This window comes from Oncorhynchus masou, chromosome 5 (genome assembly GCF_036934945.1).
Source record: "Oncorhynchus masou masou isolate Uvic2021 chromosome 5, UVic_Omas_1.1, whole genome shotgun sequence".
NCBI lineage: Eukaryota > Metazoa > Chordata > Actinopteri > Salmoniformes > Salmonidae > Oncorhynchus > Oncorhynchus masou.
The window spans coordinates 37738139-37764998 of NC_088216.1; the positions used below are offsets into that span (position 1 = coordinate 37738139).

Below are 26860 nucleotides of genomic sequence, written 5' to 3' on the forward strand. Positions count from 1 at the left end.
TGCAATAATTACAGCAATATCTTCCTTTTTAATATCAACATTAGTAAATCAATGACAATAAATATGGTTTGTATGTCTTCTCTCTACAATGAGTTCACCAATGTTATATTGGAGGATATTGGGCAGCAGTACGCTTGTGGGCACTCCAACATTGTGAGGAAAATGTATAAAAGCATTCTGAACTAGGGTCTAATTAGTGCACTGGTCATGTCTGGTTTTCCTCCTATCAAAAATGGACACGTTAGATCAGGACCAATGAGAATCAATTTGCTTCTTGTCAACACCTGTTTTGCTTTGTTTGTTAGAAAATATACTGCATTATTGGTGGAATTCCGACCCGAGTTAAGTGTGCGTAAATGGAACATACAGTACTTCCCTTTTTATGCACTTTTCTCTACCCGTATTCTGACCTTAAAGTTAAGCATGAGAATAGCCTGCTATTCACCAGCTATTCGTTTGGGGTGGAGATCAAATAAATGAAGGTGTTGCAGAGGTGTCTAGAGATACGCTGTATTCTGACCTTGACTTAACTAATAATTCAACCACATTTACCTGTGAGGAAACCATGAATAAGGTCTAGCGAACCTACTGGTTCCAAGTGGAAAAAGCATCTACTAGATTTTTTTCTGATTGAGATAACAACATTCTCCATGCACTGTAATTTATAACTTAATTAGAGCTTGATAAATGAGTAATTAGTTGAATAAGGCACATTTAAATGTCACTTTTATATCTATTTAACCTTAAAATCGCTGGAGAGAAATGTGAAACCAGTCATATGCCAGAAAACTGAAGCATATACACTTTCCCACATTAAAGTTTATGAAATGCCGTGCCTTTTTGCAGAATTTAAATTGTGTGGCCTTTTAACTTGCAAGGATGGCATCCTGGTCTCATAGACTAGACGTAACATAGTAAACGTAAATCCTGGACACTCAAATTAGAATGATGTATTACGTTTGGTAGGTTGCACAAGACAAAGGGTTACTTGAGGCAAGCATTTTTGTCACGCCCTGGTCTGTATTTATTATGTTATTTTCATTTATTGTGTCAGGCCAGGGTGTGACATGGGTTTATTTGTAGTGTGTTTCGTCTTGGGATTGTGTGGGGTGTATAGATTGGTCTGTGGCTGCCTGAGGCGGTTCTCAATCAGAGTCAGGTGATTATCATTGTCTCTGATTGGGAACCATATTTAGGTAGCCTGGGTTTCACTGTGTGTTTGTGGGTGTTTGTTCCTGTCTCTGTGTTTGTTGCACCAGTCAGGGCTGTTTCGGTTTTCGATGTTTGTTGTTTTGTATTGTTTGTGTTTTGTCATAATTAAAGATGTATCGAACCACGTTGCATTTTGGTCCGATCCTTATTCCACCTCTTCGTCAGAGAAGGAGGTAGAAGAAAGCCGTTACAATTTTAGTGAGGTGGGTGTATAATGCAAACATCTAGCAACCCAAAGGTTGCATGTTCAAATCTCACCATGGACAATTTTAGCTAATGAGCAACTTTACACCTACTTAGCATGTTAGCTAACCCTAACCTTAACCCCTAGCTTAGCTAACGTTAGCCATCTAGCTAACTTTATCATTAGCCATCAAGCTACATTTAGCCACAGCTAATTTAATTGGTATCACATCATATATATTCCAAATTCGTAACAGGTCATATGAAATGGATGATGGGCTTCCACCAATTAATACAGTGCCTCCAGAAAGTATTCACACCTCTTGACTTTTTCCCCATTTTGTTGAGATACAGCCTGATTTTTTTTTAATTTATTAAATTGAGATGTTTTGTCACTGGCATAGACACAATACCCCATAATGTCAAAGTGGACTTATGTTTTTCAAAATGTCTACAAATTAATAAAAAAATAAAAGCTGAAATGTCAATAGTTTAATGGCTGTGATAGGAGAACTGAGGATGGATCAACAACATTGTAGTTACTCCACAATACTAACCAAATTGAGTGAAAAGAAGGAAGCCTGTACAGAATAAAAAATTTCAAAAAAATGCATCCTGTTTGTTAGGTAAGTCAGTTAAGAACAAATTCTTATTTACAATGACAGCCTACCGAGGAACAGTGGGTTAACTGCCTTGTTCAGGGGCAGAACAACACATTTTTACCTCATCAGCTCAGGGATTCTATCCAGCAATCTTTCGGTTATTGGCCGAATGCTCTAACCCCTAGGCTACCTGCCACCCCTGTTTGCAAACAAGGCACCAAGGTAATACTGCAAAAAATGAGGCAAAGCAATTCACTTTTCTGTCCTGAATACAAAGTGTTATGTTTGGGGCAAATCCAATACAACACATTAAGGAGTACCACCAATATGTTCAAGCATAATGGTGGCTGCATTATGTTATGGATACAGTATGCTTGGGGAGTTTTTCAGGATTAAAAAAAAAACGGAATGGAGCTTTTTGGACCAGAATCTGTTTTGAAGCTGAATTGGACTGTTATCGAACTTTGCATCTATGTCAATATGGTTAAAAGTAGTTTAGCTCCATCATGTCTAACTAGCATCCACTTTTCATATTTTGTAAACCTATATTTTCCTACCATGTTTTTGTGTTAGGATTTGTATTTAGTAATTAGTAATGGACACTTTTTTTTACATAGAGGAAAACCTGTCTCAGTCTCCTTTCCACCAGACACTGGGAGATTAATTCCCCTTTCAGCAGGACAATAACCTAAAACACAAGGCCAAATCTACACTTGAGTTGCTTCCTAAGAAGACCTTGAATGTTCCTGAGTGGCCGAGTTACAGTTTTTACTTAAATCTGCTTGAAAATCCATGGCAACCATTTTAAAAATGGTAGTCTAGCAATGATCAACAACCAAGTTTTAAAGAACTTGAAGAATTTTGAATAGAATAATGGGCAAACATTGTACAATCCAGGTGTGCAAAGCTCTTAGTGACATACCCAGAAAGATTCACAGCTGTAATCGCTACCAAAGTGGATTCTAACATGTATCGTCTCAGGGCTGTGAATACTTATTTAAATGAGATATTTCTGTGTTTAATTTTCGCTATATTTGCTAACATTTCTAAAAACATGTTTTCACTTTGTCATTATGGGGTATTGTGTTTAGATGAGTGAGAAATCAAATCTATTTAATCAATTTTGAATTCAGGCTGTAACACAACAAAATGTGGAATAAGTCGAGGGGTATGAATACTTTCTGAAATGTATCATACTAATTAGAGTATTCCGGATTTACATTTACTATGTTACGTCTAACCTTGAGTCCAGGTTGGGGATAAACACTCTCAAATGTCTTTATTTTAGGCTATCCCGACTTTCTCAGTTTCCTATTTTCCTCATGTTAAATATTAGCAACTATCAGTATCGACCGTCAGTAAAGCCTAATAACCACACATTCAACTGCCAATTTACTGTTAGTTCCCTTCAGTTGGTATATCCTACATTATCATTCCAATTAATTACATTGTTTTGTTTACCTTCATTTGCTTCCTCTGTAAACTCCGTTACGGATCATTAGTAACAGTTGAGAATATTGAAAAGGTAGGCTAATTAAATCGTTATGGGACTGAGCACAGACCAAGCTGTAACAGTTTGAACCCGATGCATGGCTTGTAATTACACAATTCCATGGTTAATATAGGCAATATACGAGGGTATAGCCTACTATTGTACAGTATTCTCCCTAATATAATTATATGTACACTAATCTTCCAACATTAACATGGGTTGAAGATATGAATGTGGCAACTTTCAGGATGAACCAAACCATTCTACATTTTTTACGAATCAATATACAGTACCAGTCAAAAGTTTGGACACACCTACTCAAGGGTTTTTCTTTATTATCACTATTTTCTACATTATAGAATAATAGTGAAGACATCAAACTAGGAAATAACACATATGGAAGGAGTCATGTAGTAACGTGTTAAACAAATCAAAATATATGTTATATTCTTCAAAGTAGCCACCCTTTGACTTGATGACAGCTTTGCACACTCCTGGCATTCGCTCAACCAGCTTCAATGGGTGGCTACTCTGAAAAATATAAAATAAATGTTTAACATTTTTATTGGTTACTAAATGATTCCATATGTGTTATTTCATAGTTTTGATGTCTTCACTATTATTCTACAATGTAGAAAATAGTCAATTTTGAATGAGTAGGTGTGTCCAAACTTTTGACTGGTACTGTATTTTGTGCATAAAGGCTCTCCAAACCTGTTTTTTTTAAATTCATAGATTATTTCCTAAACCTAAATAATCTACAAAATCAGAATATTTTCAATCTACCAATTGGTGCTAAAAAGGATATGAATATGCGTGTATTTAGATGGCTTTCTCATTGATCACTAATATTCGGAGCCCGTTCTCGCAATAAATCTCGCAATATGTTCTAGTGAATCTGTTGACAAAATTCGAACAAAAAGGTACACCCCATTTAAAGGGATGGCCAGGGTTGGGTAGGTTACTTTCTAATTGTAATCCATTACTGTTACTAGTTATCTATCCAAATTTGTAATCAGTAACATAACTTTTGGATTACCCAAACTCAAACAGTGTTACTTTTAGATCACTTTCCCCTTAAGAGGCATTAGAAGAAGACAAAAATGTATGATACCAATTGAACGACATCTTTTGCGGGATAAATCAATGTTAAAGTTTACATAGCTGGCCATATATGAATGTCAATTTTTGTTTTATGGGTTAGTTATGTAGGTTTCTTATAACCCATCGCTTTCTACTACACATATAATAATACGATTAAATCTTTACATTAAAAAGTTATTCCAATAAGTCTTATACTTAATTCATCTTCAAGAATAGGACTTGGAAATATGGAAATCTAGATTAGCCAAATTGTTTTACCTGAGCATGACCCCAAAACTAAGGATTTATTAGCCAGCCCAACTCTGTTGTTTATGATTTTGTTGTCATGGAGGACTGATTGGGCTCATTGATTCGAGTTGAAAAATAAATGCAGCGCTCATGGAATGGCATGCTTTGAGCACTACTGTAGAAAAAAAGCCCCACTTGAATTACATAGGCTTGGATCTGCACTGTGCAGCTGTTGCTCGAGCGCATTTTTTACTGGCTGTCCACTAGTTTCAAAAAACAATGATTGACGGGCAGCTTAAACTTCTAGAATTCAACCATTATTGGGTTCAAATACACATTTAGATTTGTGAACAGCCATCCACAACAACCACAATCCGTATGGCGCCAATAGCTAAATGAGAGAGCAGCAGTGTGATTCACATCAATGCACTATGTAGATATCAATAATAAGTTATATTCGTATCGCCGTAGACTAAACCACTGCTGTCATCCTTACCTCCAAGCATTTATTCAAGTTGGATAATCTTTAGATGCCGACAGCAGTCACACCATTGGAAGACATAGCTTGGACTGTAGCCTACAAAAGCCTATTCCTTCTCTTTTCCCGCGATCCATCAAATACGTTTGGTCTGTCATCATTGCGGTCAGACTCGCTCAGGTGGAACAAATTTAAGCTAGCTCCTTTTTTCAATGCTGATTTGAATGTCATTGAGTGAACAGATGAGTGTCAAAGATTTTTCCGCAAACATCCTTTCTGAATTTAAAAGTAATCCTCGAAGTAATCATCTAGTTTTTCAAAAGTATCTGTAATCTGATTACAATATTTTTTGATGGTAACGCAATGGATTACAGTTATCGTTTTTTGTAATCCCCATGTAATCCGTTACTCTCCAACCCTGGGAATGGCTTAACATAAATGTACTGAAAACCCATAGAGATAGATAGAGAACTCATCTTTTTATCTGTGCCATCATAGCGTCTGTGATAGCATGTTTTACAAGCATTTCGCTACACTCGCATTAACATCTGCTAACCATGTGTATGTGACAAATCAAATTTGATTTGATTTGAGCATGGGCGGCTCCATTGAGGTTATCTCCGTTTTGAAGTAGTCTGTTTTCTTCTTTATGATTGGCTGATCCCTCCTGATGACCTGGTTGGACATAACTCTAACAGGGTCACCAGGAGGGATAAGACAATGAAGTTGGAAGTCCCACCAAGTTGACTACATTCAAATGGTGGAAGCCCTCAATGGTGCTGCCCATGCTTATAGGGCCTTTTGGCAGCTAGACGCCTCTATCATTCTCTATGTGAATGCTCTATTGAATGAAAATTCCATGAGAAAACCTGTTGGCCAGCAAGTGGGGAGGGTTTTCATTGGATTAATTACATTTATTGGGAGCGCGGAAGGTAGCCACACCTGCAGAGCGCGTTACGTGACAGAATAAGGTAAGTCTGAATACCAAATACTGAGAAGTGCATAGGAAACGCACGCCTTTCCTAAGTCTGAATCTGCCACTCTTTAGAAAAGGAACGCTTATGTGACTTAAACATTTGCCAAAAGGCATCTCCGGTTTAAAAGAAAACAAAATGAGACACATATAATATGATAGATATGCAACATGGATACACTGACAGTCTATGTTCAGTTTTCTTGAAGATGGCTTTGGCCATCTATTATGTGGTCTGGCATTATCTTGATATTGAGGAGGAGCACATGGAGTTTCCTTATAGACCGCGAGCAGCTCCACCATCGTTTGTGTGTTCTTCCCTAATGTTCAGGTTGTCTCTAGAACACACAGTACCAACCCCACAGTAAAGAGACCAGTACTAGGACAAAGAAAGGGAGCCATGGTAGGTTATTGGTTCCACTAGCTGCTAGCTTGAGCTGGTTGGTGTGGCGTTGCGACGTGGGGGTGTCTTCCTCGCAACAATGCACCAGGGCGGCCTGGTAAGACGTGGGCCTCTTCTGGGGCCGGTCAGGGCTGGAGCCATCCGTCGGCCTCTCCCCAATGAACAGCAGAGTGCGCCTTCGATGGTCTAGCTCCGTCTTGAACAGCTCATACTCCTTGTGCGGCAGCTTGATCCCCAGGACGGTACACCCATCTGTGGGGGTCACGTCCTGCTCCACTCCCAACTCCCACCCCCCCGCCTTCCCGCAGCTGCCCGGCCTAGTCTCGTTGAGCACCCTGGCCGTGGCCCCTTCCAGAACGGTGACTCTGGCCCGGGTTACCTTGAAGACGAACTCAGTCCCTCCCGCCACTTTAGCTGAGGGGCCTCCCTGGGCGTAGTGGCCTGAAGCCCGCAGGGTGAAGGTGGGCTGGCTGCAAGTGGGTTCCGAGTAGTGGCGGTAGAGGCCTTCCCAGGAATGCTCATCTGGGCGGAAGGTGAAGTCTCGTGTGAGGAAGAGGACAGCGGGCCGGGCTTCGCAACGTTGGCTCACCCATCGGCCGCCCAAGGACAGAGGCGTTGCTGCAGGGACATGGGGTAACACGGGGGGGCGCTGTTCTGAGGCCCGGAACAGCAAGGCGCACGCTGGGCAGGGGTGGATGTGGTGCTGGTGGAAATAGATATAGAAAGGTTAGGGTTATATAGTAGAACTGTCATCCAAAATGCCAGGCTATTATGAAGCCTTGTATTGACTATAAAGAGTATGCTTGTTTGGAGATTGGGACACTGTTTTATGTTTCAGTTAGTTAGTTTATCACTGGAAGTTATTCAGCATCAGATGAAGAATGGATAGAGATAGAATTACCAAATTCACTTACAATGTCTTGAAATACATTTGAATAAAATCCCTGCCTTGATCTACATGTATCTTATTAATGGGGAGTCCGTAATCTCACCATAGCATTCTGCAGTGGCTGTTGGTAGCCCATTGGTCGATAGTATGTCCTCTGGGTCCAGTCTGTGTGCACGTCCCCAAGGAAGAGCTCCTGAACCAGACCTCCATGGGGCTGATGCTGGGTCTCCACTCTCACCAAGCCCAACTCCATCATCGAGTACCCCGAGGCACCCAGACAGTCCCTCCCTGCCCGGGCATTGTACAGCTCGTACAGGCGCCCGGGCACCATGCCACCTAAGGTGAGGCCCACACACACGGAAGGTAGACGGGCTGCCAGCTGGTGCATTGCGCCTGGGCTGTGGATGACAATGCCCACTTTGTGGAGGTGGTGCTCCGTCTTGGTGGCACCCCGGGTGATCCAGGAAGCCTGGCGCAGACGGAGCTTGCCCCGGACCACCAGAGAGTATGCGGGCTCCTCGCACCCACTGTCAGTGTAGTAGTGTTGCAGGGCTTTGAACAGGTGGCTTGGGTAGAAGGTGTAGGAACGGGTCAGGAACTCAGGGCCAGGCCGAACTTCACATCTACTCGGGAGAAAGAGGTTGAAGGGTTGTCAGTTCCATTTTAGCAGCTAGCTGGATGGATGATTGTTTGATTTGAATGAAATGTGATGAAATAATTAATTATCTAGTTGTCTTATGCAAACAACAACCTTCTGAATCACCTTTAGGCTCATTGACCGAGCACACATCCACAAAGACAACAAAGGTGACAGTTGTGGAAGAGTTTCCCATATTCATCATTAGATTGCAATGGACGTGATAGATATGTTCTAAACTTTATTTGAACAACACTTGCCTTGTTGACACCCAGCTGCCCTCCAGTCTTGGGGGAATGTCGGCTGTGATTCTGATGCCGTCCTGCAGGTGGGGATACTGACACTGTGGCTCCCATTCCAGGCTAGTCGTGTGGTTGGAGAAAGATCCAAAGAGGGCTATGGGTACCTCCCAGAGCTTACTACCCGACACAAGATCAGCTAGAACCAAGAAAAATAAGAACACTCCCGGTTATCACTCTGTCAATCGGATAAACACAGTTTATTTCTACCCCATACTATTTATAAGAATCAGAAACACAAAATAATACGCTTAGAAGATGATTATCAACCTCGTCCATCATAAATCAGGGGTTACACACAGAACAACTAATAGCCAAAGGAAGTTATTCACTCCCTGGGCTTTTCAGGTCCAAACAAGATTTGGTTGACTGGAAGCAGTTTGAAGGTTCACATTTCTGTAACTGTCCATGTAATGAGATGTGATGGGCTCCATTACAGGCCATATATAGATTTGAATCAGACCTTGGCCACATCCACCAAGAGGACCTTTTCTAGGTTTGACAGATCTATCAGCCAGCAGCTGAGCTCCATCTCCAACTCACATTTTCCCGATATGTGTGTGTGTGTGATATCTACATTGTGAAATTGAAATTGAAGCTTTAGACATGATTTGACACTTTTTATGTACTTTCACTGTGTTGGAATTATCATAGCTCAATCAAGAGTAGCACACACTAACATGACAGCATGGTACATTTACTCATATCAAAAGCAATATATTTTACTCAATTTTATCAACATAAGGTATCTGACGCATGTACATCTGCAATCTCTTTCTTTATTTTGACTGCTACAGCCACACATGGTGATGTACCTATGTACTCGTTTATGTGCATCGATTGGCCTGCCTTGGATGGAGCAAGGCCCACAATTTTAACAGAGACCAAGATAATCGTGCCCGAGTTGATTTCTTTGATTGAACCCAAATGATGCGAGCGTGAGGAGAGGGAATGATATCCAGCACGAAGACAACTCATTGGTAATAGGACGCTACTGTCATGTCTTGTTATGTCTGTTCCTGTCCTTTCTCTTCATTCTCTCTCTCTGCTGGTCTTTTTAGGTTACCTTCTCTGTCTCTCATTCCTCAGCTGTTCTACATCTGCCCTAACTAGCTCTTTCACTCTTCCCCACCTGTTCTCTCTTCCCCCTCTGATTAGGTCTCTATTTCTCTCTCTGTTCCTGCTACTTTCAGTGTCTGATTCTTGTTTGTGTTTTTTGATGCCAGAAGCAAGCTGTCGTCTCGTTTGCTTCCACCTTGTCCTGTCCTGTCGGAGTCTGCCTGGCAGGAGCATCCTGCACTATACTAACGTTCTTTTTGTTCCGCTGACAACGTTGGAAGAGGATTTATGCCATTCCTGTATTTTCATTAAAGAACTCTGTTTTCTGTTAAAACCGCTTTTGGGTCTTCACTCAAGTTCATAACAGAAGAATCAGACCACGAATGGACCCAGCGGCCCGGACCCTTTTCACTCCGCCGTCGAGATCCAGGGAGCGATGCTAGGCAGACACGAGGAGGAATTGTCTGCTGCTCAACATGCCGTTGAGACCCTGGCCGTCCAAGTCTCCGACCTCACAAGACGGGTTCACCAACTCCACCTCGATCCACCGCCCACTTCCAGGGTTTCCGAGTCTCCGGAGCCCAGGATCAACAACCCGCCGTGTTACTCTGGGGAGCCCACTGAGTGCCGCTCATTCCTCACTCAGTGTGATGTGGTGTTCTCTCTCCAGCCCAACACTTACTCCAGGAGCGCAGCCCGCATCGCCTACGTCATTTCTCTCCTTACCGGACGGGCGCGTGAGTGGGGCACGGCAGTCTGGGAGGCGAGGGCTGAGTGTATTAACCAGTATCAGGACTTTAAGGAGGAGATGATACGGGTTTTTGACCGTTCTGTTTTTGGCGAGGAGGCTTCCAGGGCCCTGTCTTCCCTATGTCAGGGGAATAGATCCATAACGGATTATTCTATTGAGTTTCGCACTCTCGCTGCCTCTAGTGACTGGAACGAGCCGGCTTTGCTCGCTCGTTTTCTGGAGGGTCTCCACGCCGAGGTTAAGGATGAGATCCTCTCCCGGGAGGTTCCTTCCAGTCTGGACTCCTTAATAGCTCTCGCTATTCGCATAGAGCGACGGTTTGATCTTCGTCGCCGAGCTCGTGGAAGGGAGCTCACGTTCTCCGTTGCTCCCCTCTCCACATCACTGCCACCTGCCGCATCACTGCCACCCTCCTCCGCCGGCTCGGATGCTGAGCCTATGCAGCTGGGGGTATTCGCATCTCGGCCAAGGAGAGGGAACGGAGAATCACCAATCGCCTCTGTCTCTACTGCGGCTCCGCTGGTCATTTTGTCACCTCATGTCCAGTAAAAGCCAGAGCTCATCAGTAAGAGGAGGGCTACTGGTGAGCGCAACTACTCAGGCCTCTCCTTCTGGATCACGCACTACCTTTCCGGTCCATCTCCGCTGGCCCGGTTCATCTGCTTCCTGCAGTGCCTTGATAGACTCTGGGGCGGAGGGCTGTTTTATGGACGAGACCTGGGCTCGGGAACATGACATTCCTCTCAGACAGTTAGGGGAGCCCAGGGCCTTGTTCGCTTTAGATGGTAGTTCTCTCCCCAAGATTCAGCGTGAGACGCTGCCTTTAACCCTCACTGTCTCTGGTAATCATAGCGAAACCATTTCTTTTTTAATTTTTCGTTCACCTTTTACACCTGTTGTTTTGGGTCATCCCTGGCTAGTGCGCCATAACCCTTCTATTAATTGGTCTAGTAATACTATCCTATCCTGGAATGTTTCTTGTCATGTAACCTGTTTAATGTCTGCTATCCCTCCTGTTTCCTCTGTCTCTTCTTCACAGGAGGAGCCTGGCGATTTGACAGGGGTGCCGGAGGAGTATCACGATCTGCGCACGGTGTTCAGTCGTTCCAAGGCCACTTCTCTCCTCCACACCGGTCGTATGACTGTAGTATTGATCTCCTTCCGGGAACTACTCCCCCCGGGGTAGATTATACTCTCTGTCGGCTCCCGAACGTAAGGCTCTCGAGGATTATTTGTCGGTTTCGCTCGACGCCGGTACCATAGTCTCCTCCTCCTCCCCCGCCGGAGCGGGGTTTTTTTGTTCAGAAGAAGGACGGGTCCCTGCGCCCATGCGTGGATTATCGAGGGCTGAATGACATAACAGTTAAGAATCGTTATCCGCTTCCTCTTATGTCTTCAGCCTTCGAGATCCTGCAGGGAGCCAGGTTTTTCACCAAATTGACCTTCGTAACGCCTACCATCTCGTGCGCATCAGGGAGGGGGACGAGTGGAAGACGGCGTTTAACACTCCGTTAGGGCACTTTGAATACCGGGTTCTTCCTTTCGGCCTCGTTAACGCTCCAGCTGTCTTTCAGGCACTAGTTAACGACGTCCTGAGAGACATGCTGAACATTTTTGTTTTCGTTTACATGGACGATATCCTGATTTTTTCACCGTCTCTCTCGATTCATGTTCAGCATGTGCGACGCGTCCTCCAGCGCCTTTGGAGAACTGTCTTTATGTGAAGGCTGAGAAGTGCACTTTTCATGCCGCCTCTGTCCCTTTTCTCGGTTCCGTTATTTCCGCTGAGGGCATTAAGATGGATCCCGCTAAGGTCCAGGCTGTCATTGATTGGCCCGTTCCTAAGTCACGCGTCGAGCTGCAGCGCTTTCTGGGCTTCGCTAATTTCTACCGTCGTTTCATCCGTAATTTCGGTCAGGTGGCAGCTCCTCTCACAGTCCTTACTTCTGTTAAGACGTGCTTTAAGTGGTCCGTTTCCGCCCAGGGAGCTTTTGATCTTCTTAAGAATCGTTTTACATCCGCACCTATTCTTGTTACACCTGACATCTCTAGACAGTTTGTTGTTGAGGTTGACGCGTCAGAGGTGGGCGTGGGAGCCATTCTTTCTCAGCGCTCTCTCTCTGACGGCAAGGTCCATCCTTGCGCGTTTTTCTCTCATCGCTTATCGCCGTCAGAACGTAACTATGATGTTGGTAACGCGAACTGCTCGCCATCCGCTTAGCCCTAGGCGAATGGCGACAGTGGTTGGAGGGGGCGACGTTCCTTTTTGTCGTTTGGACTGACCATAGGAACCTTGAGTACATCCGTTCAGCCAAACGACTTAATGCGCGTCAGGCTCGTTGGGCTCTGTTTTTCGCTCGTTTCGAGTTTGTTATTTCTTATCGTCCGGGCTCAAAAAACACCTACCCTGATGCTTTATCTCATCTCTTCAGTTCTTCTGAGGTCTCCACCGACCCCGATGGGATTCTCCCTGAGGGGCGTGTTGTCGGGTTGACTGTCTGGGGAATTGAGAGGCAGGTAAAGCAAACACTCGCTCACACTCCGTCGCCGCGAGCTTGTGCTAGGAACCTTCTGTTCGTTCCCGTTCCTACTCGTCCGGCCGTTCTTCAGTGGGCCCACTCTGCCAAGTTAGCCGGCCACCCCGGCGTTCGGGGTACGCTCGCTTCCATTCGCCAGCGTTTCTGGTGGCCCACTCGGGAACGTGACGCGCGTCGATTTGTCGCCGCTTGTTCGGTCTGCGCGCAGACTAAATCTGGGAACTCTCCTCCTGCCGGCCGTCTCAGACCGCTTCCCATTCCCTCTCGACCGTGGTCTCACATCGCTTTAGATTTTATCACCGGACTGCCTTCATCAGCGGGGAGGACAGTTATTCTTACGGTTGTCGATAGATTCTCTAAGGCGGCTCATTTCATTCCTCTCGATAAGCTCCCTTCTGCTAAGGAGACGGCTCAGATCATTATCGAGAATGTTTTCCGAATTCATGGCCTTCCGTCTGACGTCGTTTCCGACAGAGGCCCGCAGTTCACGTCTCAATTTTGGAGGGAGTTTTGCCGTTTGATTGGGGCTTCCGTCAGTCTCTCGTCCGGCTTTCATCCCCAGTCTAACGGTCAAGCCGAACGGGCCAATCAGACTGTTGGTCGCATTTTACGCAGTCTTTCTTTTCGTAACCCTGCGTCTTGGTCAGAACAGCTCCCTGGGCAGAGTACGCCCACAACTCGCTTCCCTCGTCTGCTACCGGTCTATCCCCTTTCAGTGTAGCCTCGGGTACCAGCCTCCGCTGTTCTCATCTCAGCTCGCCGAGTCCTGCGTCCCCTCCGCTCAGGCTTTTGTCCAGCGTTGCGAGCGCACCTGGAAGGGGGTCAGGTCGGCACTTTGCCGTAATAGGGCGCAGACTGTGAGGGCCGCTAATAAGCGTAGGACCAAGAGTCCTAGATATTGTTGCGGTCAGAGAGTATGGCTCTCCACTCAGAACCTTCCCCTTAAGACAGCTTCTCGCAAGTTGGCCCCGCGGTTTATTGGTCCGTTCCGTATTTCCCAGGTCATTAATCCTGTCGCAGTGCGACTTCTTCTCCCGCGCTATCTTCGTCGCGTTCACCCGGTCTTCCATGTCTCCTGTGTTAAGCCCGTTCTTCGCGCCCCCGCTCGTCCCTCCCCCCATCCTTGTCGAGGGCGCACCCATCTACAGGGTTCGTAAGATTTTGGACATGCGCCCTCGGGGCCGTGGTCATCAGTACCTAGTGGATTGGGAGGGGTACGGTCCTGAGGAGAGGAGTTGGGTTCCCTCTCGGGACGTGCTGGACCGTTCGCTGATCGATGATTTCCTCCGTTGCCGCCAGGTTTCCTCCTCGAGTGCGCCAGGAGGCGCTCGGTGAGTGGGGGGGTACTGTCATGTCTTGTTATGTCTGTTCCTGTCCTTTCTCTTCATTCTCTCTCTGCTGGTCTTTTTAGGTTACCTTCTCTGTCTCTCATTCCTCAGCTGTTCTACATCTGCCCTAACTAGCTCTTTCACTCTTCCCCACCTGTTCTCTCTTCCCCTCTGATTAGGTCTCTATTTCTCTCTGTTCCTGCTACTTTCAGTGTCTGATTCTTGTTTGTGTTTTTTGATGCCAGAAGCAAGCTGTCGTCTCGTTTGCTTCCACCTTGTCCTGTCCTGTCGGAGTCTGCCTGGCAGGAGCATCCTGCACTATACTAACGTTCTTTTTGTTCCGCTGACAACGTTGGAAGAGGATTTATGCCATTCCTGTATTTTCATTAAAGAACTCTGTTTTCTGTTAAAACCGCTTTTGGGTCTTCACTCAAGTTCATAACAGCTACGGCTCAGGTTTCAGTCTCCCCAGCCAAATGTCAAACAACAAGGGGATGAGTCCCCATTGACACCCACTAGTTTTCCCTCACCCACACTGTTCTTTCTCTTTTTCTATATCTGTTCCCCTCTTGTTCTGTCTTGTTTTCCTTTTCCTTAGTCCCTCTTCGTCGCTCTCTCTTTTTTTGTCGCTATGCTGTCTCTCTCTCTCTGTGTCCTTATGTTGTCCCCCCTCTTTCTTTTGTTCTCTCTCTTTCTTTGTCCCTCTCTCGCTCTCCCTTTCTTTGTCCCTATGTACATATTATATTCATCCCTTTACATTTGTGTGTAAAAGGTAGTTGTGGATTTGTTAGATTACTGTTAGATATTACTGCATAGTCGGAACTAGGAGCACAAGCATTTCGCTACACTCACATTAACATCTGCTAACCATGTGTATGTGACCAATAAAATTTGATTTGATTTGTCTGTCTGTTCTAGCACCACCCCGGGGGTTGGTGGGCTTTGTCATGGCCCTGTGGACAGCTGGTTCGGCTACCGGAGGTTCATCTCTATGTCCCATGTTTGTCCCAGATAAAGCTCACTTCGCTGCCAGAGTCGCCACCAAGGCATCCTACTCGATGGCACTTTTCAGCTACTTCTTTGATTGGAGAGAAACCAATGTCAAAATCAGCCAATCTACTTCCTTTTAAATATTTTTAAATCTTTCGGGGAGTAATTGGACAGCTTTTATTTTATTAGCTTTTATTTTCTGTGTCAATGTAAGCCAGGGGATGTTTGTTCCTTAGATGTTGGAATGGTTTCTGCGTGTCATTGAAGCTGCTTTATAGGCATTGTGCGAGACTCACTTAGATACTCTCTCTGCTCAGTATGATGTTTGGTTTGGGAGATTTTTGTCTTGAGGCACTTTTTGGGGAAATAGTGATCAAAATACATTCGTTAATATACAAAATAATTGTCCAAAGCAGAATAAACATGGTGTCACAACTTCCGCTAAAGTTGGTGCCTCTCCTTGTTCGGGTAGCGTTCGGTGGTCGTTGTCACCGGCTTTCTAGCTGCCACCGATCTACATTCTTTTTCCATTTGTTTTGTCTTGATTGTACACACCTGGTTCCCATTATGTTATAATGTATTCCCTATTTAACCCTCTAGTTCCCACATGGTTTTGTGCGTGTTTGTTCTTTGTCTAGTGTTCAAGACTTCTGTGAACTGGTGTGTTTTCCCTGCGTGGAAATTTTGTTGTTTCTTTTCGAGTAAAGTATATATTTTACGCAGTTCTGTGTCCTGCGCCTGACTCCGTCTTAACCGCTGCACATTGACACATGACACATGGTTGCAATTTTCCCTCCCTGAAGATGTATTTGTTTATTCTCTGTCTCCATTATTGGCGAGCACCACCGTCAAATTGACTAATTTTGTTCCCTAGAGAGGTCTTTGCTGAAATACTAATCAGGATTAATTAATTTGTTCCTCTTTTGTCATCTGACAAGTCTGTTTTAAGTTAGTAGAGAAAATGTGAATCACCACACTCTATTGAATGGACAGGACTTATGAGATATGGCTGAAGAATATTTTAGGGTGTAATATTCAGGCCTCTGTTTTGCCAAATCTTTCTAGTGTTTTTCAGGTGAGCAGTCATTCTGTTTCTCTCCTTCCTTGGATCTCATTCCAATGGGTCATATGGTTGCATTTACCAAAATAATAGAAGTTTAAAAAAAAAAGTGCTTTATAAAAACTAAATTGTACAACCTGGGGTTTAAATTATTGTACTTAGTCTAAAAGGGGTGTTATTGCATGACTTGTTACAAGGTAATGTAGTAGTTTTATTTTCCACAGGTTTACAACAATCTATTTTTCTTAATTTAGATTATTATGGTAGTTGTTTCTTAATTCAATGAATACCACTGATTCTTCACCTGTGGTCAGGGGCATATTCTAATTTGTTATTCAGCGACTCCTTGGTTTGCTATGAAGCTTAGGAATGGGGAGACATTTAAACCAAACACTTTCAATTTGGAGCTATGGATGCAAGGACTGACTGTCCATGAAATGAAACTTGTAGTATTGAACATGTTTTGAAGCTATGCATTGTTTGTTAACAAAGAAAATGGAGTAAAACAACCTTATACTTTAGGTTATGATCTGGTAAAACTATTGGAATAGTAATCTCATGAGGTATTTATAACTAATTTTCTTCCAGAAGTGATGGCTATATACAGTATAATTCATTGTTATAGCCATCAAACAGATAGCCATAAATAATGCATGTATCAATCCCAAATTGCCTATTTAGTTAAAATGACCAACAGCTGCACAAATTGCAGATTGTACCTTAAATTAATGTAATTTCTGGCTGACTACCAGTCCTGGCTGTAACCTATGGAGGGTGCCAGTGCACTGCCACTGAGCCTCTGCTCATCAATGGCCTCACCTGTAGTATCTGACCAGCGTGTGGTCACAGTTAGAAACTCCAGGAGACAATGCAGTGAATCAAGTGTGGTCTAACCCATAGACTGCATTCCAAAGTTACCCTCCACAGCAAGGATCAGTGATATAATAGCAGCAACACTTTAATAGATGCTAAGAGACTGTGCACTACTTTTGACCAGGGCCCATAAGTAGTAAAGTAGTACATTATAAAGGGAATAGGGTTCCATTTGGTACATTACCCTAGTCTATCAGCCCTACCACTGACATCCGGAAAGAAAGGCATGTCTGAACCCCAACCTGGAAATTCCATCACAGGATCAATCCCACACACTGCAGACGTTGATTTATAAAAGGGATGCCATTTATGATGGACCTCTGGGCTCCTATTTGTTTGTTTGTGTTTGTGATTAGGGTTTGGCAACTCGGGCTTCTCCATCTCATGTCTCATCCGCCAACTACTGGAGGCCAAGCGCAAATACTTTTTATGTACCTCTCTATTTGGATCTGTCTAGGTGCAAACACACATGAGGTGGGATCCAGGCGGTTTTTAATCCGCCACCCACGTCTTGTGGGGGAGTTGAGTGCTCGACACCAGCCAGCCAGTCTCTCAGCCAGCCTGCTGTCAGACTCGAGTGCCTGTGGCCACTGTTCTGTGTGTTTGCCTCTCTCTCTTTTTCTCTCACTGCTCGCCTTACTGCTCCAATGCTAGAGGAGAAAACCCACTTTAACTGTCCCTGAATAGCTCCTTCACACACTGCTACATGGCTTTGTGTGGAGCTAACACCTGCCTCTTGATTAGGGCAAACTTGATGAAAAAGCCATGTTTACGACTCATTTCTTTTGGATGGATTTCAGAATATTTTCTCTTTTTTACTTTCTCATCTGTCTTTCTTTCTTTTTTTTGAGTGTGTGTCCGGGGTCTGATGAGGTACAGTTGGTCGGAAAGAAAAGCGGAAGCTTCTTTGTCTGGTGTAATGAGTCTCCCAGTCCCCTGATTACTGGGGGGGAGTAGTGTAAAAGGGAAATGGGATACCTAGTCAGTTGCACAACTGAATGCTTTCAGCCAAAATGTGTCTTCCACATTAACCCAATCCCTCTGAATCAGAGAGGTGTGGGGATCTGCCTTTATCGACATACACGTCATCCACGTGTGTTTGTGTATGTGCGTGCATGCATGCGTCTGTAATGCATATGTGCATCTGCCTGTATTTGTGTGTGCGTGTATGTGTGCCTGCATGTATGCGTTAGTGTGTGTGGGTGTCCGTCAGTGTGTGAGAAGCTTAAGTTGAGTGGTACAGTGCAGATACACTCTGTCTCCCAGGTTGAGTTGGCCCCGGCCCCATCAAGCACAGCTGCTTTTTCAGACACTGCTGCGTTGGCCTCCACAGCAAGGATCAGTGATATAATAGCAGCAACACTTTAATAGAGGGAAGTATCTCACCGCCCATGTACAGATGGATAAAAAATATCCCCAGGTATCCTCATAGGGACAAGGCTTCTAACTCATTAACATTTCCACTATATTGATACTCGGCATACTGGGCACAGACATCAATTCTACATCTAATCCACATTGGTTCAACGTAATTTCATTGAAATGACATAGAAGCAACATTGATTCAACCAGTGTGTACTCAGTGGGAATGTTGTGCATTCAGCAGTACACAACACTGATGGAAATATAACATGTAAAACAAACATGCATCTCTGACATGTAGAATCAGGAATCATGTCAGCTTTATTCATGACATTTCTATCTTCAATGTTCTGTAATGTTTGCCTGAAGCGAAGCTTAGTCAGCATTTCCCAGGTGCTCTTTTATCCATCAGTGGAGGCTCCTCAGAGGAGGAAGGGGAGGACCATCCTCCTCAGTGTACTTCATAAAAATAAAAATGGTAAAACATAGAAAAAGTGATCCTTTTTAGATAAAACTATACCAAATATATTAAAGTCACCAAATAATTGATTAAAACACACTGTTTTGCAATGAAGGTCTACAGTAGCCTCAACAACACTCTGTAGGGTAGCACAATGGTGTAGCCAGAGGACAGCTAGCTTCTGTCCTCCTCTTGGTACATTGACTTCAAAACAACACCTAGGAGGCTCACAGTATTTATGACAACTTCCGGAGGACGTCCTCCAACCTATCAGAGCTCTTGCAGCATGAACTGAAATGGTGTCCACCCAATCAAAGGACCAGAGAATGAAATTAGTACTGAACACATAAACTACAGCTGCAGTGCATAAAATGTGGTGAGTAGTTGCCTCAAAGAGAAAGACAATAGTAGAACCATTTTCAACAAATTAATTTCTTAAATGCAGGAGAAGCAAGCGAGAGAGAGATTTTGTAAAATAAAATCACTTTCAGTTTCACTTACTTAGCTAGCAAATGCAGCTGGCTAGTTTAGTTACTCAAACACCAGGCTCAAACAGAGGGATGCTATGTTATCTAGCTGGCTATGACTATCCAAGACCGCACTGGAACTCTTCCAAGTCAAGGTAAGCTTTTGGTTTTATTAACATGTTTATTGCTTACTGCCTGTACACTGTAACGTTACTGCATGATTGTAGCGGGTTTACTACAGCATTGGTTATATTAGCTACGTTGACTAGGACGTTACTTTAGCTAATATGGGAACAACAATGTAGGCCGTGTGTAGCGGTTATGACATGGTTTGGCTTGGAAGGTTTTTTTCGCCTGGTCACGTACAGCTGATGTGTTGTTCATTGAAGTCCACAAATGAAGGGAAAAGGTGAGAGGAGAAGAGTGCATAGAAGCTAGAATGAATACAACTTTGCTGCTGTGATCAGGGATGTATTCATTCTGCCGATTCTGTTTGAAAATGTTTCTTAAACGGAAGCAAACGAAACAGGTATAAACATACCTGCATTTGTCCAATAGGAACTCTTGTTTACAACAGTTGGAATAATGATTACATCCTATATACGCTACTGCAGGCAAGCAGGCAAGAGTGTGCAAGGCGGTATTGAATGTGTTACTGTCTGTCCACGTGTCATTGTCTGTCATCTCAAATGTTTCTTTCGACCTGTGTGCGCCTATGTTGTAAACGTTCATTCATAGGCTAGGTTGTAGCAACCTCATGATGGGCATAGGGAAAAGGTATGTTTCATGTAGTAGCCTCAACTACGATGTTACATTGAACTGCGTGAATGGAATATGAATGACAGTCATCCAACATGCTGTAATAGAAGCTTAGCAGCTTAAATCAAATGTGACTTTGGTCTAACATGTTTATCATATTAAATTATATATATATTTTTACTTGCCTTTATTAAATCAGGTAAGTTATTGGAAATACACGATGACCTTACATACCTCTTATCATACCTCTATGGGACAGTCTGTGTGGTCAGTAAATACAACTCCGTGTCCCAAATAGAACCCTATATACTATAAAGTGCACTACGTTTAACCTGAGCCCTAAGGGCCTTGGTCAAAAGTAGTGCACTATAAAGGAAATATGGTGCCATTTGGGACGCATTAAGTTTCAATGTACCAACAGCCATTCATCTCCTCAAGCTGTTACAGCCTCAGCCATTCACACTCTCTCCCTCTCAAAGACATCCTCACTGGAAACAACAAAGTCAGTCAAACCGAGATGTCTTTCTGCACGGGTTTAAGGGCGTTTCACAGGGGGCACCAGGTCGGTTTTGTTTTTTCCCCATCTCGAGTGTCCCCTCAAGTCGTATAGCCACCCATTGTTGTCTTTTCATCAAAGTTAAACCTGACTTAATCCGACGGCCCTGTTTATTTAGTCAAGGGATGAAGGGGGGGGGGGTTCTTCCAATAAGGCCTGCCAGTTCCCTTGTGGTTCACTCTGGCTCCTATTAACCCAACAGTACTCCGTACATTCCTTTCTCCAAACACTACCAATATTCACCCACAGACACTGTGGTGAAGGCAGGAGCTTACCATCAAAAATTCCAGTGACGTTATGGAACCAGACGGTGGCTACTGTTATATAAATATATACACAGGTGATATACATTTGAATGAATGAGGTCAGATGGGTTAGTGAGATGAGTAGGGTGATAGGAATGTTAGGGATGGAAGGGATGAAAGGCAGGGATGAAATCGGGATTCTGAGCTCTGAGAATTCAGTGGCTGTTATTGCAAGTCTACTCGAGCTCTGATTGGTGCTTTCACTCTGTCATTCGCGTGTAAGTTCTACAGCAGAAGGGTCTTTAGGCCGTATAAGCATAATTTATTTTATTTACATAAAATGAATGTCCATTCTAGTAATTCTATTTCTATGGTTAATGCTACCTCCATCTTGCAAGACTTGTACTTTGCACCAGGAGGGTGGTTCTACTGAATATACTCTAATAGGGATGTTTCACTCAGGGCCAGGGATATAAAACAGAGATCCAACTTTTCAAAGTTTGAAACAATCCCTAAGAGCAACAGTCAGCACCTGACATGCAATGCATGCTGGGCTACTTATACAGAGCACAGTGGGGAAGATAACAGAGCGAGAGAGGGGGAAGTTGATTGTCTATTGATGTTATGGGTCTAGAGCTAATTGGTGGGTTGGTTTCATCTTAAATAAATAGTTCACCTATTTGACAAGTGAACTATCTATTTAATTCTTTCTGTTTGGGTTTGGTGAAATTCTAACAGTTGCTGGGTGTCAAGGATTTTCTCATATGATATGGTATTTATCACATGCAAGGTTCTATTTGATTCTATTTAGTCTAATTTAAACCCAGGGTTGCTTAGTCATATCTCGCCAATATGATTCAGGAGGAGGGGAGTACAACTAAGAGAAAGGTGAGATCATTTGAAATTATGTAAATAAGCCAAGTATTGACATTGTTGGACATTGTTGCTGTGTTGTTGCAACGTTAAGGTAGAGTTGCCCAAAAGTCTGAATCAATATGGAAGATTCTTAGTCTAGTGCAGGCCCAGTGCAGTCAACATTCTGTTTTTCCTGTGTTTTATATCATATTGTACAAGAGCTGATTAAACAAACACTGAAAAAGTGTGAACAAATTTGATTAGTGTTATTTCCTGACATTTGCTGATTGACAATACACTCTACAAAGGACCTTCTAATCAGCAGGTTGGCATGGGCGAAGTTTCGGCTTTCCATTAGACATCACCATGTGGTAATTGGTTAACAGACCAATAACAAAGATAGTTCCAAACATGTCTGCTAATAATAGCAAGTTTTCAGTTTCCCCCTCCCCACTAAGACCACTCCCAGCCAGTCCTAGCAAAAGTCTTGCTTGAGAAATATTTTTTTTGCTGAAAAGCTTTTCTTGTCCATTTAAAAGGAAATATTTTACGCTAAGGTACTTTACTGTTACCCAGAAATTATTTGGTATTTATATAAAAACAGTTGCATTGCTCCTTTAAGTTATTGCTTAAGTTATTGTCTTTTTGGAAACCCTTCGAATTAAGTAGTCTTGCATTGTTTGCGTGGCATTGTAATGAGACTAACATACCACCTGTCACAAGCTTGATGTAAATCATTGCGTGCTATGAGTGTGGGACCAAATACAGTCTGCACTTTAACCTCATAGTCATTATATTATTTTTAAATCCAAAGTGCTGGAGTACAGAGCCAAAACAACAAAAAATGTGTCACTCTCCCAATACTTTTGGATCTCACTGTATATGGATCTAAATAACATAATTGCTTACTTAATTGTGTGCTGTGGATTCTTATCCTATATTAATTGTGTGATTTTCACACCAATCATTTTTGTCTCACTTCATAAACCGTTTGGAATTATGGTCACTGTCCCAATTATTTTAGAGCTCACTGTATGTCCAATCACTAATGAAAGTGAATGGAAGCTCCTTGGATAACACCTTTGATCTACAAACAATGAGAAGAAGTCCTTTGGGTTGTGGTGTAAACTAGACACATGGCATGTGTCTGGGCCCAGGGACTCAAAAGCTCCTGTCTACTACTTGACTGAGCTGAAGCAAAAGAAAAACAGCTCTTCAAATACCAATCTATTACGGTGATTATGAGTGGGCAGATGCCTCCCGCCGTCTCCTCGCGCATCACCTTAACGGGTCCTGACGGGCAAAATGCTTGTCTCCCCCAAGGCTGCTGAGAGGAAAATCAACTCTAAACGCTATCCTGAGGTAGGGTCAGTTAATGGTAGTGTCCTGTTATTCCATCTATTACTATAATGGCAATATTAGTTCCAGGACCACGCTTCCCTGCTCCTGGGGAACCATGCAAGGCTTTTCAAGGCTTTTCAAGAAGGACTCCTGGGCTTACTATGCTGTTTGTCTCTCTGGAGAGAGAATGATAGCTTTTGATAACAGACTTATTCTTCACTAATCTAATTTCAGTAAGCAGTTTTTTCTAAGGTTATAATATAACTTTAAATATGGGACTTTTTGCAAGGATTTTAATCTTTCATCAACAAGTTGCATCATTGCTAAAGTCCTCAGCATATTTCTCTTAACTTAATGTCCTTTCCATGCTCTTTCTGATAGACACACAGTTAGAGGCACAGTCAATTGTTCCCTGAATTTAACTTCATGTCAGACAAGTTTAATACAATTTCGAAAGCAGATCAACTGGTGTGAACCATTGGATGCTTTTAACTACTGCCCCTTATACTGTGGCTACCTGCTCAAAGTTTCAACAACTTCTGATACAGTGATTTCAAAATTTCAGCAATTCAAAGGTTAGACGACAGCCCTAGAGGTAAAAAAAATAAAAATAAACGAGCTATTCGCGAGTTCATTTGATCACTGATTATGTATGCAATCATTCAGTTGTATTGCTTTGTTCCAACTTTGGATGAGTCGACTAGCAACAAATTGTTAAAGACAGGTCAAACACACATGATGCATATTTTTGTAAGTGTTTAAGCTATCCTTTAACACCTTGGTAAACAGTGCAGAAAAAGCAGTTCACATTAGATTATGTTTATGAGGAATCTGATTCTCAGCAATAGTTTCAAAGCAATGTGCTTTAGATATATGTGCTCATACATATTTTCAATCCATGTTAAATATATGTTTTAAAGATCATGAAAACTGTATGGGAAAATATTGTATCAAATTCATAGTGCTGCATTGTAATCTGATTCCTCAAGTTAAATAAATAAACCATCAAAGTAGGCTTTCATCTGAAATCATGACCCAGTTCAGTGAATTAAATAACATACAAATTAATACATGTAGCCTTTAAAATCTACTTCTGAAAATATTACATTTTGGTGAAGATTCACCAAAATTGACATAATATAAATCAGCTATCATCATGGAATCATATGCACACAATCAGACTTCAGTTTCATTTGAAGCTTGGCTGTTAAAGCTGTTACTGTCCAGATGCACAGTAAGTGGACAAAAACTGGGTTGAGGGCAACCAGAGGACACAGACAGACAGAGAGAGAGAGAGAGAGAGAGAGAGAGAGAGAGAGCGCGTAAGTGTGAACTCACCTTGCCACAGCCACAGTACCCAAAGTCCCCTCAACAGGCGAGTGAAATGTCCTTTTGACATGATCCCGCTCACACACACACTCACTCACACTCAGAGAAAGACCCTCAAAGTCCACTGTGGTCCAGAACAAGCAGCCTCTTCAATACGTGCTGGTAATCTAGGACATCACCATGCCAAAGATTGAGAGAGGAAAGCCCAATAATCCAGTATGAAATGTGGTCCTTTACAGATAGTGTTTGTTGGTTTCTTCTTCTATTTCAGTTTGTCCAACCATGGTATGAAATGCAGTCCACTCAGTCAGAATAAATTGCTTGAACCTCCTCACACTAAACTCAGTGGTAGAGAAGAGGATTTCTCTCTCTCTCTCTCTCTCTCGGTTGTCTATCTTGGTCCTGGGCTGCACTCTGTTTGCATCCTGTGCATGTGTGGCTGTGTGTGTGCTCCCGTCTGACTGTTGGTTTGAGCGGAGAGGAGTGAGTGTGCGAGAGAGAGAATAAAAGAGAGAGTAAAAGAGAGTTTAATACTTCTCCAACTGAAGCCTCTGGGAGTTTTCAGAGTAAGTTGCAAAAGGGCAAAGAAAGAGCTGCAGGCTACAACACAAGTGAGAAACAATCAAATGCCCAACATATCTATAAAGCGAAAAATCTTAATACTTCAGAGAATTACCATGTATAATGTTTTTTGTGTGCAATTTCCCTCCTTTTCCACTCACCTCACTGTACGTTATACATTATTATGCCTCTAATTTGTGGTAGCTACATAGCAACACAGTACACAGCCCCCAGATCACACCTCCCTGCTGAGACACACACACACACATTCAAAGGGCGGAGTTGACATTGCTGACCACTGCAGAGGTAAAGTGGGGGTTTGCTGGGTTTTCAAAGGTGGCTGCCAGGGCAGTGCTGGCAGGGGTTCTGGGATCAGTGGGCAGACTGGGATTCTGGCTCAGCCCCACAGACGGGTAATAGAGGTGGGTGGCTTTTTGGCTGATCCCAGGCCAGCCAATTGGTTCCCTGAGGAGGTTCTACCCTTGGTGTGAGGAGCTTTGATCCACTCCACCTAAATGGCTGGAATTTTCATACACTCGCACACACCAGTAGCATAGCCAGAAATTAATTGGTGGGTGGGCCTAAAGAGATTGAGGTGGAATAGGATTGTGCAAAGAAGTCCAGACGCAGTTGGCGTGCCGAGACGACCACCTATCCTTGGATGCCCTCATCGCGATGGGCATCCATCTGGATAAACTTCTTTGGGAGCGCCGGTACCCCCATCGCCTCTCTCCCTCCTCCGTTGATCATTCTGAGTCAGAGACTGAACCCATGGAGGTCGGGGCCACATGTCTCTCCGTGGCTGAGCGATGCCGTCGTAGACAGCTGGGGCTCTGTCCTTAATGTGGACAGGAGGGGCACCAGCTTCAATGGTGTCCGGTACGTTCTAACCAGGGTTCCACAGGAGCAGAGAGACAGCCACTGGGGTCATGGTCAGCCTCACTTCTGGGTACCGTACTCAGTCTAACGGGCAGGTGGAGAGGATGAAACAGGAGCTGGCGAGGTTCCTGAGGTGCCATTGCCAGGACTGGCAGGGGGAATGGGCCCGATTCCTTCCTTGGGCTGAATACGCAGAGAATTCATTGTGACACTCTTCCACCAGGCTGACACCCTTCCAGTGTGTTCTGGGTTATCAGCCAAGCTTTGGCTCCGTGGACTCCTCCAAGCCAGACGGAAGATCCTGCGGTGGACGAGTGGTTTTGAATGATGACAATGTGAGACTCCAGCATGCTGTCCGCTGTCAGAAAGAGCAGGCGGATTGCCACAGCAGTGATGCTCCCGTGTTCCATCCAGGTGATTGTGTCTGGTTCTCCACCAGGAACCTCCCACTTCGCCTGCCCTGTGAGAAGCTGAGTCCCCTGTTTGTGGGGCCATTCTAGGTCCTCCGGAGGGTCAACGAGGTAATTTACAGATTACAGCTCCACACTAACTTCCGGATCTTACCGTATTTTCATGTTTCCCTCCTCAGGCCAGTGGTTCCCAGTCCCCTGGTTGATGCCGTCCCCCACGACATCCCTCCGCATCACTTTGGACATTGAGGGTAGCTCTGCCTATGCCGTCAGATCACTCCTGGATTCCCAACATTGTGGAGGTCGTCTCCAGTACTTGGTGGACTGGGAGGAGTACGGTCCAGAGGAGCGGTGACATTCTAGATCCCAACATCATCCGATATTTCCACCTTCGTCGACCAGCCTGCTCCTCAATCTCGGGGCTGTCCTCCTGGCGGGTGTCATCCTGCGGCTGGAGCCGCGCATCGGGGGGTACTGCTCACATTTACTCCTGCTAAGGTGCTCGACGTCACCGGTCCTGGCAACACATCTATACGCA

General features: G+C 43.9%; 2 protein-coding genes across 2 annotated transcripts in view; one reads left to right on the forward strand and one right to left on the reverse strand.

Moving 5' to 3' along the window:
• On the reverse strand, positions 1-25964 carry LOC135529019 (protein APCDD1-like). Its single transcript, XM_064957976.1, has 5 exons — positions 25925-25964; positions 24482-24565; positions 8462-8639; positions 7668-8187; positions 1-7378 (listed from the first exon to the last, which is right to left on the reverse strand). Exons 1-5 carry the CDS (start codon positions 25962-25964, stop codon positions 6611-6613), a joined length of 1590 nt encoding a protein of 529 aa, XP_064814048.1. The 3' UTR covers positions 1-6610.
• The window catches only part of LOC135539553 (vesicle-associated membrane protein-associated protein B-like), a 394574-nt gene that overhangs the window by 59240 nt on the left and 308474 nt on the right, over positions 1-26860 (forward strand). The window lies entirely within an intron of this gene.

Excerpts from the sequence above, each read along its gene's own strand:
- LOC135529019 (XM_064957976.1), bottom strand. The coding sequence starts at position 25,964 with ATGACCCCAGTGGCTGTCTCTCTGCTCCTGTGGAACCCTG. Across the intron at positions 24,566-25,924 it reads TCTGCTCCTGTGGAACCCTG|TGAGTGTGTGTGTGAGCGGG; the intron begins GTTAGAACGTAC and ends TCTGAGTGTGAG. Across the intron at positions 8,188-8,461 it reads GGCAGCTGGGTGTCAACAAG|ATGTGAAGTTCGGCCTGGCC; the intron begins GCAAGTGTTGTT and ends TCTCCCGAGTAG.